Source organism: Cibotium barometz, chromosome 18 (assembly GCF_041138505.1).
Source record: "Cibotium barometz isolate CiBa-2024 chromosome 18, ASM4113850v1, whole genome shotgun sequence".
Lineage (NCBI taxonomy): Eukaryota > Viridiplantae > Streptophyta > Polypodiopsida > Cyatheales > Cibotiaceae > Cibotium > Cibotium barometz.
This window is the reverse complement of record NC_141063.1, coordinates 20625222-20642608: the sequence shown is the minus strand read 5'-3', so window position 1 is coordinate 20642608 and position 17387 is coordinate 20625222. Positions and strand designations below refer to the sequence as shown.

General features: G+C 47.4%; 1 protein-coding gene across 1 annotated transcript in view; it reads left to right on the top strand.

Annotated features, from left to right (window-relative positions):
• The first annotated feature begins 243 nt into the window (after positions 1 to 243).
• The window catches only part of LOC147629055 (serine/threonine-protein phosphatase 4 regulatory subunit-like protein), a 31953-nt gene continuing 14809 nt past the window's right edge, over positions 244 to 17387 (top strand). Inside the window, exon 1 of the mRNA XM_086812279.1 lies at positions 244 to 376. Coding sequence (XP_086668405.1) covers positions 330 to 376 — 47 coding nt within the window. The 5' untranslated portion in view covers positions 244 to 329. The remainder of the gene's footprint in view (positions 377 to 17387) is intronic.

Below are 17387 nucleotides of genomic sequence, written 5' to 3'. Positions count from 1 at the left end.
CATTATCTTAGCTAAGGAATTCTCTATTATAATCCAATACACATTAAATAGAATAATGATATAACTTAATCAATAGATCTCACAACATATAAATGGTATAGTACAAATTATTATATATGGAGAGAGGGCACATAAACACCGAACATTTTAAATTGAATATATGTATATATATATATATATATATATATATATATATATATATATATATATATATATATATATATAGAGAGAGAGAGAGAGAGAGAGGCAGCTGCTTTGTGTAATATACATACGATGTGCATGTATAAAATGTTTGACAGGGAACCTTAGTGCAGCTTCTGCTGGAGCAGATGCGGATGGAGCTGCCAGGTGCGACAAGCCTCGCAACTTTCTGTGCGTAAGTGAAACACGCTCCCCTAACTTTGTAAGCAAGTAGACCACGACGAATTACATTTTTTTTTTTCGAACACACCCGGGGCCCACTCAAGTGGGTGGAGCCGATTTCCCCTTACAACAATTAGCCGATTTCCACGACGAATTACATTTCTTGTGTTCTGCCTCTCACAGATCAGCGTTACTTTGAGGGATTGTCTTATGTACGCATGCTCTAGGAGGGTTCTGGGGCTTCTTGATACACTGACTTCATGTATCGAACATACTTGGCTGAAAATAAAGAAACAGCTTAGTAGTACATTAGTGCACATAAATCCATCCTAGGGTTGAGAAACACAACCTTAAGCAAGACGGAGGTGGGAGATCGGGGGGTGTGTATGAATGTGTGTGTGTGTGTGTGTGTGTGTGTGTGAGAGAGAGAGAGAGAGAGAGAGAGAGAGAGAGAGAGATTTACGTCTACAAAAGACCCAAAAGGTCTATGAGACCAAAAGCAATACACGTGACTATGCCAACAAAACATGAAAGGAGGAAAAAAACATGAGAGAGAGAGAGAGGTATTAACATCTGTAGAATGCAACACGAGGGCATATACGACCAACGGTGGGACTTTGGAGAGAGAGAGTATTAGTGTTTGTGGTTGGCCAAATATATGCACTCGCCCATGAACGCTTCAAATATGATCACGAATAGAAGGAAGACCCTATGAATGGTTTAGAGATACATCAATTTTGAAGACTAATAGTCTACTGGTATAAGAGTACAAAACATTAAGACTGTTTGAAACACTATCCACTTGCTTGCTTTTGCGGATTTGCGGATTAAACGAATCATGGGCCATCTCCCTTCCGATCAGGCTATGCTGGTGTGAGCTCTTGTGCTATGCATATTTGGCCTTCTTGCATGATGTATGTTGTATCTTGTACAGTCCACTCCATAGTAGCCATTGCTTTAGTCGCTTTCTACCACGTGTGGAATATCTTGCATCCTCTTTGTACCACCTCTTGGGTGGAGGGCCAGTGATCATCTCTGCTTGCGTTTCTTGAGTTTGGTAGTGATTTTTTTCTTGAGGTTCATCCTCTTCGTACTGCCCCTTTATGGACGCCTCACCCCTTTCCTCAAATTTGGAGGGGCCGATGATGTTAGAAGTCATCTCCTCTCTTTTTCAGACACCAGGGCCTCTGTTGTGGGTGTGGCCACCCTTTGTAGGTGTTTTCTCATTTTTCCTTACTCCCCGTATTTTTTCCCTATTCTTCCATGGTGTGGGAGGCAGTATTGGACGTGTCGGGCTGTACCAGATGATGCTGGCCGACTGGTCACCCATTTTTCCCTATTCTTCCATGGTGTGGGAGGCAGTATTGGACCTGTGGACTGTACCAGATGCTGGCCGATTGGTCACTGGCAGTCTTAGATTCTCTTTGCTGCTGGCCGACTCCACACGTGTGAGAGCCGACCCTGAGAAGCTGGCCGACTGGTGATATTCATTGGTCGTGGACATTTTGTCCTGTCGGCTGTCCCTACTGCAGGCCAACTACATATATGGGGCTAGATAAAATGGCCCCATGGCTCCCCACTTTATTGTATCTTGTTTTCATCTTCGGGATCTTGTGTATAGAGAAGAGTTACACACCTATCTCTCTCCTTCTCTTGTGTTGTCTATTTTCTGCACTCTACTTGCTCTTGTGGTCTTAGATTTGGTTATCATCTCCGCTGCGTATTTTGACATGGTCTCAGAGCCCTAGGCTCTTGAAAGATCTTGGGAGTTTTCTGAGCAAGAGGGAGATTGTTGCGTTGCTGATTGGTGGATTGTTCGGGACTGTTCGGGAAGAGAAGAAGCAAAAGGAAGGCGGGCTGAGTTGCTGGACAACCACGTGCAGGTTTAAAGTTTTTTTTCCCACCCACCCACCCTTTTCAGTTACATCCCCGCAATGGCAGATTTGTTAGAGCTGGCTGAGAAGCATGTGAAGATCCCAACACTCCCCACGTTCCCAGTGGACTGCAGTAGGATGGGAACAATTATGGCATCTGGAAGGTTACGATGGAGTCTGTGCTGGAGTCATATGACCTTGCTGATTTCATCGTTATCGAGGTTCCACGGCCAGAAGCAGAGGAAGGGGAGTTACTGTCAAACGAGGAAGGACCGCAAGGCACAGGCACAGATGTGGGATTGTGTCAACGCCAGGGTTCGGTCCTTTATCTTCCTCAACTGCGCACCGCAAGTAATCAATCACATAAAGCATATGATGCTGGCCAGAGGCATATGGCAGCACTTGGCTTCTCTTAATAAGAGGGTATCGCCCATGAAGAGGATTTCCTTGGAAGTACAGATGCGGGTTATGAACCCTGCAAAGACGTCGACGATGTGGGAGCACATTAACAAGCTGCATGCAGACTCTTCAGCAGGAAGTCCTCTAGGCTGGGAAGGAGATATCATCAGAAGATATGGCCATTACTTTGCTGTCCCACTTGCTTGCTCAGTATTCTGCTTTCTACTCCTTTTTGATTACTAGTGGCAAGCTCAGCACCATTACCTGGGAGGAGCTTGTGTCCATGGTTTTGGACCAGGAGGAACGATTCATGAACCCTCCTCACAACGGAGGTTCGGAGGCCTTAACTGGCCAACGGCCGGAATAACAACAAGGGCAAAGGGAAGGCTTCACCGGAGAAGTCTTCTGAGAAGAAGCCCGACACAAAAGGAGAGAAACTGAAGACCGAGAGGTCTTGGAATGATTGTGGCGAGAAAGGCCACTATTGGAGAAAGTGTCCTAAGCGGACTGGGAAGAGTGCTGATTCTTCAGCCTCAGCTGCAAAGACTCCTGCATTTGTGCACTTAGAGATGATGGACTTAAATGCTTCATCGTCTTCGAGCGAGGAGGCAGTTGGCTTCACCGCAAAGGATACTCGGGAATGGATTCTTGACAGTGGTGCTTCCAGGCACATGACTCCGTCCCGTGACTTTTTTTTGGATCTGAAACGGCAGTCAGGTTGCATTTTCATTGGCGACAACTCCACCATTCCGATACACAGTGAGGGCCGGATGGAGATTATTCCGGACGGCAAGGGGGGCAAGCATGCCTCCCGTGTTCTTTACGTCCCTGCTCTTGGTTTTCATCTTCTGTCAGTGCATGAAGTATGCAAGACTGGCTTTCGGGTGGAATTTGAGGAGCATTCAGTTGCTTTACGGGACTGTGAGACTGGCCAGGTTGTTTGGGAAGGCGGTGTGGAGAATGGTATCTACAAGCTCTCTGCACGCACTTTCGTTTTGGCCACTTAAATGTGGATGCACTGCGGCGAGCTTTCTGGGACAAGATGGTGCTTGGCTTGCCAGATGTTGGCAGCAGGCAAGGACGTTGCAGTTCTTGCATACGTGGTAAGCAGCACATGGAATCCTTTCCGAAGCAGGCTTCCAGGCGGGCTTCAAAACCATTGGAGTTGATTCACACTGACTTGTGTGGACCTCAACAGACACCATCATTGGGAGGATCTCTCTATTTCATGCTTCTTGTTGATGACTGTACCAGATTCACGTGGGTCTACTTTCTTTCACAGAAGGACCAAGCTTTTGCACGGTTCAAGGATTGGCACCTGATGGTGGAAAAAGAGTCTGGATTGCAGGTAAGGACTCTCAGGACTGACAAAGGGGGTGAATTCTCCTCGAATGTATTTCTCAGATTTTGTGCAGATCATGGCATCAAGAGGGAACTGGCCAATACAAAATCGCCTTCAGAGAATGGAGTTGTAGAACGCAAAAACAGGATTGTGGTGGAGATGGCGAGTTGGAGCATCGTGATCTTCCTCGTCCACTTTGGGGAGAGGCTGTGGCAACGGCTGTCCATACCCTCAACCGGTCTCCAACGACTTCAGTACCTAATATGACTCCGTTTGAGGCATACTTTGGTAGGAAACCTGATGTCTCGCACTTCCGTGTTTTTGGGAGTGATGCGTATGTACATATTTCGAAGAAGCAGAGGGGGAAGCTTGACTCCAAATCCCGCAAGCTTATATTTGTGGGGTATAATTCTCTTTCCAAGAGATACAGATTGTATGATCCAGAGAGGAATGAGATTGTTGTCAGTCGGGATGTGGTCTTTGATGAGCATGTTCCAGTATCCACTGTCGAGGAGCTGCCACTTCTTGGAGATCCAGAAGAGTTTGATGATGATTCCCAGACCATTGTTCCAGTTGATCAACCTCAATCAGTACAGGAGGTTGAGCCCGCAGCTGGAGTAGAGCGCCCGCAACAACGGCAGGAGGCTCCACGATTTGTTCGAGTACTCAGGTGGTTGATGGACACCCTTCGGGAGTGATGCCATCGAGAAGAACAACACATGGAAGTTGGTACCGAGGTTGTTGAAACGGTCAGTCATTGGTGTCAAATGGGTCTTTAAGACCAAATATGCATTAGATGGGTCGGTGGACAAACACAAAGCCAGACTCGTGGGGGCTAAAGGTTATGCTAAGCGGCCAGGCATCGACTACGAGGATACCTTTGCACCGACAGCACGGATGACCATGATTCGGACCGTTCTAGCCCTTGCTTCTTCTCAGAGGTGGCCCGTGTATCAAATGGATGTAAAATCTGCGTTCCTTAATGGTGATCTGCAGGAGGAGGTGTATGTTGAGCAGCCTCCAGGCTTTGTTGTTCCAGGATTAGAAGGGATGGTTTACAGGTTACGTAAGGCCTTGTATGGTCTTAAGCAGGCTCCCAGGGCTTTGTCGATAGGTGGATGCTGCGATAAATGCTTGAAACGGTTCTTTGACAGAACTGAATCCTCGTGCACTCTGCTAGCTTGGCACGCTCGACGACGCCGCTCATCTTTGGAAGTCGGTTGGTGGCTCGGGTGCGGGCCAACGGTCTGCCACTCTCAAGTAGCAGAGCCATTTGCAGTGGCGGTCAAGTGCTTGTGCTCTGCTGACTGGGCGCTTGCATCTCTCCCAACTCTCTGATGATGATCTGAGCTGGGACCGAGGGGGAGGGACCACAGGAGGCGGTCTTCTAGATTGGCGACGAGGACAAGCTCTGGCGAGATGTCCCATCTGCTTGCCAATGAAACATTGGCCTGGGAGGCGTGAGTACTCTACCCTCTGCAGTAGGATGGGTCTCCCCTCGAAGGCAAGGAAGGGATATGACATGAAATACTGTCTCCAGCGAGGCTATACAGATGCGAAGGGATGGAATACCAACCGCCCGTGTGATGGACGGAGCGGGGGGTTCCACCAGCCTGGACATTTCCTAGTATGAAAGGGGTCTGGTGGACTCCAGGATGTCTGAATATTTGGAAAGTACAAGCTTTGGGAATGGGGGATTATCCTAGAATACAAAGGACCACACTCCTAAAATTTAGGAGAGTTGCTATTTTTGGCCCGACTCCGATGGAAATTCTGTTCGCATCAAAGTGCCTATGACAGAATGTCTACTAGTTGGGATATTTTTAGAGGTAAAGATTATGGGAGAACCCATCTCTTAGATTGGGACATGTGGCAAGAAAGTGGATCACAGTGAGACAAGTGGCGTCACACTTGTTAGAAAGTGGATCAAAGTGAGACAAGTGGCCTCACACTTGTCACTCAGCTATTGTGTGGCTCTCCACTTGTCATCATAGCCTTATCTTTCCATTTTCACTCATGGGAGCCCCAAATCTATAAATTGGAGCCCTCCCTCTTCATTAATGGAGGCTCTCTTGCTGCACACTAGCCTCTACCACCGTTACAGGCTGCCCTAATGATGGATACTCTCTTTCTCTCTCTCTTGAAGGCTGCCAATACCAGCTGTTGGGGACTGTTTTGGAGGCTTCCATCGCGAAGAAATATTGAAGGCAAGGGTATTTAATCATTCATTATGATTTCTAGCCATTGTACTTGTTGTACAGTCCTTGTACTTGCTGTACCAGCCACTGTATTGGCTGTACAAGCACTTGTACCTGCTGTACCAGCCACTTGACCGGCTGTACCAACTTTTGTACTTGTTGTACCAGCCACTGTACCTGCTATACTAGCATTTGTACTTGCTGTACCAGCTATTGTACCTATTGTACCAACCATTGTACGTATTGTACCGGTTGAATGGAGAGTTGTACTTGCTGTACCAGCTCTATTGCATGAAGACCCATGGTTTTTGGGGAAGAATCAGTACCCACACGGAGGTATATGAATTATATTGTTGGTTCGGCATTTCTACACCTGTGTTCCGGCTTGGTAGCCTCGTGTTGGGCTATGTTATGGCATTTGTATATGGATAATCTGGCATCTCCCGTGGGGAGAGTAAGGCCCTCAAAGCTTGTACATGATATTATTCTCCTGGGGTAATAAAATACTCCAAGGGGGGGGGCGGTCGGCCCATTCCGGCCTGTATGCGGTTTCGCATGTGCAAGCTCCATTTTCAGCATTTGTGGATGTTTTGTCCAGCTTTCATGTTGTATGCAAAGTGATGATGGATATGTGTTAAGGCTGTGGCCATGTTTAAGTGTTTTAATATGCATTGATGGTATCAACAAGTGTGTCGAAGGCTCTAGTCCCCCGGGCGCCGTGAGTTTTAGGAGGGGATTTCATCGCTCTCCCAATGGCTCCACCAATCACCCGGAGAAGAGGAAGGTGTTCCTTCGTGAGGCCTGGGAAGCAGACTGTCTCACAGGAAAGCTTGAAATGCTAGCTAGTGGGTCGAATGCGAGGTCGAAGCCGTGCTGCATTTGCAAAGAAGGCCTGGGCCATACACAGTGCGACGGGGCTCAACTGCAAGACTATCTAACGCCGCTGGCTAGTCAAGCTCAACCTAGTAGTAGCCGCGTCCCCAAGGATGGATATTGGTGATCTTGATAGGCGCTCCACGGAGGCTTGCGGAGGTGGACAACAGGGGTGAGAGGGGCACTGAGGAGACGCAAGTGGGAAGAGGGGGGGAGGGGCGCAGGTGGACAGAGGGGGCGTGAGGGTGCGTAGAAGGAGCCGGAGCAGCGAAAGGGGGGGGGTGCGGAAGAGGGAGAGGAGGCGTAGGTAGGGGTGGCGCAGTTCACGGGGGGTTGGGGGGTGGGGGGGTGGGGTGCTTGCAGCTCCTTGGGGTTGTAATGGACTTCTGCTCGGTTTTAAGATCTTGCCACCAAATGTGGCAATTTTAGAAGTGGCCGACAGTCCTTTTCCTCCACCGACCAGCAACAAGTCTTGTTTCATTGCATAAATTACTTCTTTCATTCAGAATTTAGCCAAGCAGTTCAAGAGAACATGTGTGCTTGAGATCTCTTGGAGCATGCACAAAGCCTCGAGCATTCTGTGCTTTAGTCCAAGGCAGCATAGAAGATCCTCCCATCTTCAGCCAGCATATGTGCATACCCTCATCAGTTCTAGATTTGCATCAGTGGCTTCATAGAGTCTTATGGTTCAACATAGGGTTCAGCTTGCGTTCTGTCTTCCTCGTCCTTGTGTTGGGGGCAGTCCTCAATCATCATTCATTATCATTGTAAAAAGTTCTCCAAAGAAATACAAGCAAATACTCCCTGCTTGGGACCACCCGTGTGTGACGAGTATTGTGCCATATGGACGGGAGCATGTTTGTTGCCACCCATGTATGACGAGAATCTCGTCTTACCCATGGGACAGTCACTCCATGGTAGAACTGATATTTGTGTCGAGCTTTGTCTATGGGATTGTCACTCCATAGGAAGGCCTGTGCTAGGACTTGTGTATTGCCTATGGGACTGTCACTCCATAGAAAAACGAGGACTTCCCATTTTTGTCGCGCCAGTTTTGTGCCCCAGTGATGGTGTCAAGTGTTCTGTCATTTTAAGTTTTAATGTTGCAATTAATGTCCATTATTTGTATTAGTTAAGTGACCTAAGAATGTGTATTTTATCTTCCGCATTGTAGGCCTCCTGTAGGGAGCGGTTACATTGGTATCAGAGCCCGGCCGTCTCTCTTTCTCAAGAGGAGACACGGTGTTTTGAGATCGGAAGCTGTAAACCGGCCTCGGTCTTCAGACAAAACCAAAGGGCGGTGCAAAAACAAACTTGCACACAAAACACTTAACACCTTTGAGGATCAAGAAAAGGAAAACAAACAAGGGGAGCTAGAATGCTCCTGCAAACAGTACAAGGACACCGATTGGCCCCAAAACGCATTGGCGTCCCTTGCGGTATTTCTTTAATTAATTATAAGAGCTTTGATAACAATAAGGCTGGAAACTCAGCCGTCATAGTAGAACTCCTGAAGCCTGCAAAGACCTTGCATCATGGCTTCATATCCACTCGGCATCCACAAACAAGTCCAGCCATTGTTCACATCAACAGACCCTTACACATTGAGTCTTGCATACAGAAGCTTTCTCCCATGATCATGGCTGCCACAACCATCCATAGCCTCTCACCCTATGAACAGCATCACACCCTGACACATCCAGTGCTCCTACATCACAACATAGACTCCCAAACTGTCTCTCATAAGATAACTCGCATCACAGCACAACATACCATACAGTAGACACACCTGTACACTCCCTCTCTACCTTCCAAGGATACTATCCATCTCTGTCATGGATCCCCTGTCCCCTGTCCAGTCAGTAGCAAGGCTGTACCAAACATGTGTCCACTTCTATGACTGCTGCTTGCATGTGACCTATCTCCTGGGGAACCATAAACATGTTTCCTCGAGAAACCCTTAGGCCTGTTTCCCTTTGAAACTTTTGTCCTGTTTTCATACAGAACCATTCACAGCACCATTCAACAACAGTGCCAACAACGGCATACATCTAGTTACCTGTTCCCTCATGAAACATCTGGAAACATAGAGATGCCCATAACGGAAGGTCCCTTTGTTCCTTTCTAGCAGGAAGAAAACAATCTGCTTCATGAGCACGCAGCCATGCAAGCTTGCATCACTCCCATGCCAAGAAACACTTTCAATTGACCTGTACTTGCAGCCGGAAACCCAAGCACATAGCTGAATTTGCAGCCAACCAAAAACAGCCCATAAACAGTCTCATAATTGCTCATGATCGTAGCCACATGCACTGCCATGAAACAGTCCATAAGCCCTTTCCAAAACAGTCCCGAACCAAAGCAAAGAGAAGCTGAAAGTTACATCAGTTGAACGCCATCGACATGATGTCTATGTTCATGAAAAACCAGCTCCTGTCCGCCTTTATGTTCAGAGAAACCAGCCCCCTGGCCACATGGGAGAAGAGCATGCAGCCCTGAGCGCCTGCAGTCCCACCCTCCTGTGCACCAAGCTAGAGAGAGAGAGGAGCGTGTGCCGCAGCTTCAGCCCTCCTCCTACTGTTCAGCCCTCAGCTTTTGCACACAAAGAAAAACGCCCAAAAGCAGCCTGCCAGCCCCCTGTTTTCTCCCAAAAAACAAGAGAGAGAAAGAGAGAGACCTGTCTTCAGTCTCCAGAACCTCCTCCAGACTTGCGAAGAGAGAGAGAGAGATCGGCTGTGTGCTTGCTGCGGCCCGACAGCCCTCCAACGAGAAAAACACGTAACTCTGCTGCATCTGCCCGTCCAGCCCTCCCTGCAAACCTGTCCGCTTCTCACTAGAGAGAGAGAGAGAGAGAGAGAGAGAGAGAGAGAGAGAGAGAGAGAGAGCTGCAGCCCAGTCCCCTGCTTCAGCCCTGTGCGCCTGCAGTCCAGCCCTCCTGGTGTCTGGCATACTGTTCTTTGTAGCGCAGCAGCCAGCCCATGAACTCTTCCAAAAAAAAACAGGCATGGACTGATATTCAGCTGTGCCTCCCCATGATTCAGAGCAGCCCGCCAGTAACTTAGCGCCTGTGTAACCAAGTGAGCAGCCCTCTTAAGCGGAAAGCACACCTTCATCAAAAGACAGGCGCCTCCTTTCTGCCCGCCAGCCCGCCTTTTGAACACCATCTCATGTGTCTAGAACACAAGATCATAGAAGTCCCATAAGCAGATGTACTGTCAGCCTCCAGTACCTTCGGGTGAATACAAAGATGTCACCAAGCGACTCCTAGATAACAACTGAGCCTGTCTGTAACAAGGGAGCGGAGGTGCTACCCCCCTCTTGAGCATCACGCAATGCTCCAGACCTATGCTCTGCTGGACTTGAATGAGCCGTAACAAGAGTCGACTCCAACTCAAAGGCATCAAGATAAAGCTGCAATTCCTGAGGTGAATCTGCTAAGTCACCCTCCTCCATCCACTTCGCATCCATTAGTGAACAGTTCTTGAACTTCACAAGATAGCGACGGGAAACTTTACCTTGTACCTTTCTTTCCTTATGTGCCAGTATTTGCTCGGGAATAAGAACCTCATCAAGTTCCTCCGCTTCCCTCTGAGCCTCATCTGATACATCCTCACGCACCCTAAACCTGCTTGCACTCCACCCGAGTGGTAAGCACAAGTCCCCAATGAAGCATAGTAGATCACCACTGCTGAACATAGAAAGAAACTGTCTTCCGAACCCATGAAGCCCCTATGAAGATACGACCAGTGACAAACTGTCGAAAGCCATAGCCTTTAACCCATGTTTTGCACCATAACACTTCAACTGCTTCTTGTTCCTAGTTGACTACTTCTTGTCCTTGGTGTCTTTTCTCCTGAGCTTCATCCTTAGCTTTTGCTCTTCACCTCATATAGGCAAAGACACACAATCCTGTACAGCCTCCTGCACCTCCTTTTCACTTTCCACATGTTGAAGCTTTTGATGTGACTCTCATGAGACAACCACAAGCTCACCCCCTTGGGAAAGTAGGTGATTATCCCAACCAAAGCAACCCTGGGCTCGCCTACTTGAGAAAGTCAACGATGTCCCGGCAACAGAACCTTGTAAACCGGCCTCGGTCTTCAGACAAAACCAAAGGGCGGTGCAAAAACAAACTTGCACACAAAACATTTCAACACCTTTGAGGATCAAGAAAAGGAAAACAAACAGGGGGAGCTAGAATGCTCCTGCAAACAGTACAAGGACACCGATTGGCCCCAACATGCAGTGGCGTCCCTTGCGGTATTTCTTTAATTGATTATAAGAGCTTTGATAACAATAAGGCTGGAAACTCAGCCGTCACAGTAGAACTCCTGAAGCCTGCAAAGACCCTGCATCATGGCTTCATATCCACTCGGCATCCACAAACAAGTCCAGCCATTGTTCACATCAAAAGACCCTTACACATTGAGTCTTGCATACAGAAGCTTTCTCCCATGATCATGGCTGCCACAACCATCCATAGCCTCTCACCCTATGAACAGCATCACACCCTGACACATCCAGTGCTTCTACATCACAACACAGACTCCCAAACTGTCTCTCATAAGAGAACTCGCATCACAGCACAACATACCATACAGTAGACACACCTGTACACTCCCTCTCTACCTTCCAAGGATACTATCCATCTCTGTCATGGATCCCCTGTCCCCTGTCCAGTCAGTAGCAAGGCTGTACCAAACATGTGTCCACTTCTATGACCGCTGCCTGCATGTGACCTATCTCCTGGGGAACCATAAACATGTTTCCTCGAGAAACCCTTAGGCCTGTTTCCCTTTGAAACTTTTGTCCTGTTTTCATACAGAACCATTCACAGCACCATTCAACAACAGTGCCAACAACGGCATACATCTAGTTACCTGTTCCCTCATGAAACATCTGGAAACATAGAGATGCCCATAACTGTAGGTCCCTCTGTTTCTTTCTAGTAGGAAGAAAACAATCTGCTTCATGAACACGCAGCCATGCAAGCTTGCATCACTCCCATGCCAAGAAACACTTTCAATTGACCTGTACTTGCAGCCGGAAACCCAAGCACATAGCTGAATTTGCAGCCAACCAAAAACAGTCCATAAACAGTCTCATAATTGCTCATGTTCGTAGCCACATGCACTGCCACGAAACAGTCCATAAGGCCTTTCCAAAACAGTCCCGAACCAAAGCAAAGAGAAGCTGAAAGTTCCATCAGTTGAACGCCATCAACATGATGTCTATGTTCATGAAAAACCAGCCCCTGTCCGCCTTTATATTCAGAGAAACCAGCCCCCTGGCCACCCAGGAGAAGAGCACGCAGCCCTGAGCGCCTGTAGTCCCGCCCTCCTGTGCACCAAGCGAGAGAGAGAGAAAGGAGCATGTGCCGCAGCTTCAGCCCTCCTCCTACTGTTCAGCCCTCAGCTTTTGCACACAGAAAAACGCCCAAAAGCAGCCTGCCAACCCCCTGTTTTCTCCCAAAAAACAAGAAAGAGAAAGAGAGACCTGTCTTCAGTCTCCAGAACCTCCCCTAGACTTGTGATGAGAGAGAGAGATGGGCTGTGCGCTTCTTGCAGCCCCACAGCCCTCCAAAGAGAAAAACACGTAACTCTGTTGCATCTGCCCGTCCAGCCCTCCCTGCAAACCTGTCCGCTTCTCACCAGAGAGAGAGAGAGAGAGAGAGAGAGAGAGACAGAGCTGCAGCCCAGTCCCCTGTTTCAGCCCTGTGCGCCTGCAGTCCAGCCCTCCTGGCGTTTGGCATACTGTTCTCTGTAGCGCAGCAGCCAGCCCATGAACTCTTCCAAAAAAAAACAGGCATGGACTGATATTCAGCTGCGCCTGCCTCCCCATGATTCAGAGCAGCCCACCAATAACTCAACGCTGGCCGCTTGTGTAACTAGCTGAGCCGCCCTCCTAAGCGGAAAGCACACCTTCATCAAAAGATAGGTGCCTCCTTTCTGCCCGCCAACCCCCCTTTGGAAAAAGCACACACGTGGCCCCAAAAATAGCATATGGGCCACGTTTACTTTCATAAAGGGCATTATAAAGTTTTTGAAGGTTTTGCAACCCTTTGGAAGTGCCAAATTCGAGAGGCCAGTCAAGTGCCTCTCGCGATTCCGATGCATTGCATGGAAGGCACAAGCCTCTTGAGAGAGTTTATGACAATGCATTGATGGGACAATCATCCCGTGGGAAAGAGCCTATGCATGAGGATGAGCCCAATGCATTGAGGGCTGAATTGGAACACATGAAGAAGCTTTTGCAAGCTAAGGAGCAAGAGCTGAAATTTTCGCATGAAGATCCCTATGTACAAAGTGTCATTGAAGCAAGGAAAGCTGATGCTATGGTGTATATGACCTTTGAGTCTATGGCTCGTGAAGTGGGCAAGAAGCCAAGGGAGTTGGCACTCTCCTCTCACATCCGAAAGGGTGATCTCAAAGAAGGAGAGGATGGGGAGTTAATGTTCAAGAATCCGCCTGGTTTGAAGCATGGAGACCCAACATCTCACTGGTTGAGGTCTTTTATACACAAGAAAGAGGTATCAGTCACTTCTCGCCATGCATCTACTCCTCATGGGACATGAGGAAACAAATATGTGCATGTTGGAGCTAGTGGGTGACATGATGGCCTTGTGGATTCAAAGCATGTTTATCATGGAGAGAGTGGTCGGCATGCAAGCCGAAAGACTTTGCCCATTGAGTTGTCTTGTGGTGAGACATTGCATCATTTGGGGAGATTACATGTATCTGGGTCACAGATTCATAATGCACATGCCACTATGCCTCGTGAAACATCTTTGGTTGCCCATGAATCCCATGGAGAGAGGGCTGCCCCATTGGATAGGGGAAAGAGAAAGAGGAAAGAACATGAATCACATCCCAAAAAGCTCAAGGAGTTTAAGGCAGGAGACAAGTCTGTAAAGTTTGATGCCTTTTATGGAGAGTATGATGCCTCCAAAGTGCTTGCTTTCGTGGCTCAGTTTGACATCACTTTTAGTGATGAGGACTTCACTGAGAAGTCTAAAATTCGTCATGCAAACATGTTTTTGAAGGGGACAGCTGCCCATTGGTGGATCACTGAAAAGACCACCAAAGATCCCATTTGTACTTGGAAAGAGTTCAAGGACAGATTTTGTGCTCAATTTTTGCCTCCAAATGCGGAGCAAACTCTCACGCAAAAGTGGGATAGACTTGAGCAAAAAGACAATGAGAGTGTGCAACAATATGTTAACAAATTTTGGAAAGTCTTGCTTGAGGTTACTCCCTTTATGCAACTCTCCGAAGATGAAAAGAAAAGGAAGTTTCACTCCGGGTTGCAACCAGCTTACCTTCGGGCATTGAATTGCACCCGAAACACACTTTTCAGCAACTCATAGCATTTGCTCTTGTTATGGAGCAATTGGTGCTTAAAATTAAGCAGGATCAAGGAGGTTCTAAGTGCTAAGAGAGGGTTGTCCCAAGCTCACCATCAAGAACTGGTTCCCAATCCCACGTATAGATGACATCTTGGATAAGCTTGATGGCTCGGCTTGTTGTTGTATTGTAACATGCGGAAGCTTCGGAGAAGATCGGTAACTTCAATGCTCAGAAATCAGCACTCTTTTCGCAACGGAAATAACGCACAAATTGAATGAAGATGTGCAGAAAATAGAGAGAGAGAGAGAGAGGGAGAGATGGAGAGGACACAGTATTGGGTCCCAAATACCCTCTGTAGGGCCCTCACCACGGATGGTGTATTTGCTTTATTAGAATGATGTGAATCTGAAAAGAAAATACAGAAAACCTTGACCTTTCTTGGCTGGGAATTCCCTGCCCTTGACCTGCAGTCCTTCACCCCTTTGCTTAGCACTTCTTGGCTTGTCTAGTCCCTTTATGCTTGAGCTCTTGGTGAGAAATGAGATGAACTAATGGGATGGTGAACTGGTCCCATGTGAGCCCAATTCGGGACGAGTCAGCCAAGGATCCATCTCAGTTGTTTGAGGTCAGGTGTGCATTGTCTTGCACATGAGTCCCAGGTCAGGTGTGCACTGTCTTGCACATGAAACAGTGTCAGTCCGCGCTGTGAGTCTCCCTCTGGAATGATGTCAGTGATTCTGTGTATCTGGTATGGTACCGGATGCCAGATCACTGTGTAGTTAGTTAGAGTTTGCTTTTAGAACAAGGGGCCAGCCCATAGGGCTAGCCCAAGTCTCCAAAACCACTCTGTCTCAGATTAAGATCTATGCATCTGTTCCATCTAGTCCACAATCCATTCTTGCCCTGACTCTGAACACTGTCTTGGTCTTCATTCCTGAGAACTAAGTCTGGCACTCTCACATCACCCCTTGGAGGATAATCCTCCCTTGGGACCGTTGCCCGAGAACCTATCTGGCTCACAGGACTGCCATCCCCTCTGGCTTTGTGGAACACCACCAACAAACCTCCTGGGAGCTCTTCCCGATTCTGTGTTCCTTGCCTTGGGCTTCATATCCGTGTACTTTCCTGTACCTTGGACCTGTACACCATCATATGGGACTGAATCAGTATTTAGCTTTGCTAAGCCTGATGCTCTGATACCAATGTAACATGCGGAAGCTCTGGGGGGTCTTCTTTCAACCCTAAACACTACTGGAAACATGCTGATGCAAAACGCATACATGGAGAGAGTAGAGAGAGAGAGAATTGCTGGAAATTCAGTATCTTTCTGATGGTACAAAAAGGTACCTAATTCTACAGCCATAGGCTGCCTTCATGCAAAAGGTGATAGACACCAAAATCTGTCCCTACTTGGACCCTAAGGACCCATTCCATAAAGGAATGAATGATTACATTGAGGAGCACCTTTGCCCTTTTATAGGCCTTGTTGAAGACTTCGCAAACTGGCCGACTGTTGGTCGGCCAGCCTACAATGCATAAAATACTTTTAAACGCTGTCCGACTGGTTTGTCGTGATGCGCCTGCAGCCCGACACTGATCTGGTACAGTCGACAGCTTCTGGTCTCAGCCGACTGTCCTTCCATCTCTTCCATGCCTTGTTCCTAGTCTCACACTGCCAAATAGCACTTTGTGCTCCATGTCCTAGCTTTAATCTGTTTTTCTTGGCTGCCCCTTCTGGATTAGCCCTGAGAATGTACATGGGCAAGCATGCACATGACACATATAGACTTCGAGAGTGGCTATCACCAGATTCGTGTGGTACCCCAGGATGTCCATAAAACCGCATTGAGGATAGCTTTTGGATTGTATGAGTTATTGGTGATGCCTTTTGGCCTTACTAATGCCCCGGCAATATTCAACCGTATGATGGACATGATATTTAGACCCCATCGTAAATTCACAGGTGTATTCTTTCATGATATCTTGGTTTTCTCCAAGAATGAGGAGCATAAGACTCATTTGGCTACAGTGTTTGAAGAGTTACGAAAGCATAAACTATTCATAAATGCTAAGAAAAGTGAGTTCTTTCTCTCAGAGATACACTATTTGGGGCACATTGTATCCAAAGAGGGTGTAAGAATGGACCTTGCTAAGATTGAAACCATTTGGAATTGGCCAGAGTTGCAAAATGTACATCAGGTGCGTGGGTTACGTTCATACTATAGGCGATTCATAAGGCATTTCGCTAAGATTGCCTCGCCATTTCATGATCTTACAAAGAAGAAAGCCACCTTCAAATGGACTTCCAATGAGCAAGATGTCTTTTTGCAACTCAAAAACACTATCATTTGTGGGTCCGTGTTGATTGTTCCGGACTTGCAAAAGCCATTCACGGTGGAATGTGATGCATGTGGGAATTGCATAAGGGTTGTCCTAAATCAAGAGGGTCATGCGGTTGCTTATGAGAGCCGTCGATTGCATGATGCCGAGATCCATATGGACATTTATGAAAAAGAGCTCTTGGTTGTAATTCATGCCTTAAAAATATGGAAGCATTATCTTCTTGGGACTGAATTTGTAGTCAAGACAGATCATCAAAGCTTCTATCTCAAACAAAGCTCTCGGAGAAGTAAATGAGAATGGCAAACTTTCTTTCCATGTTCCATTTTCAGATTATACATACTCTGGGAAAGAAGAATCTAGTGGCAGATGCTTTGTCCTGGAAGCCTTATATTGCTGCAGTTTCAATGGCCTCTCATGGGGACGTATTTGCCATGCATGATTTGTATCATTTGGATGTTGATTTTTCCCATATATGGACTTATTTGATGGCTGGTCACTCGCGTGCCTCTTATGTGATGAAAGAGGGTTATCTTATGAAGGATAATTGCCTATGTGTGGTGAAAGATATGCGTCCAAAGGTTATGGAGGAATGTCACGCTCCACCTTATGCTAGTCATAGAGGTATTTTACCTACGACACGCATGATAGA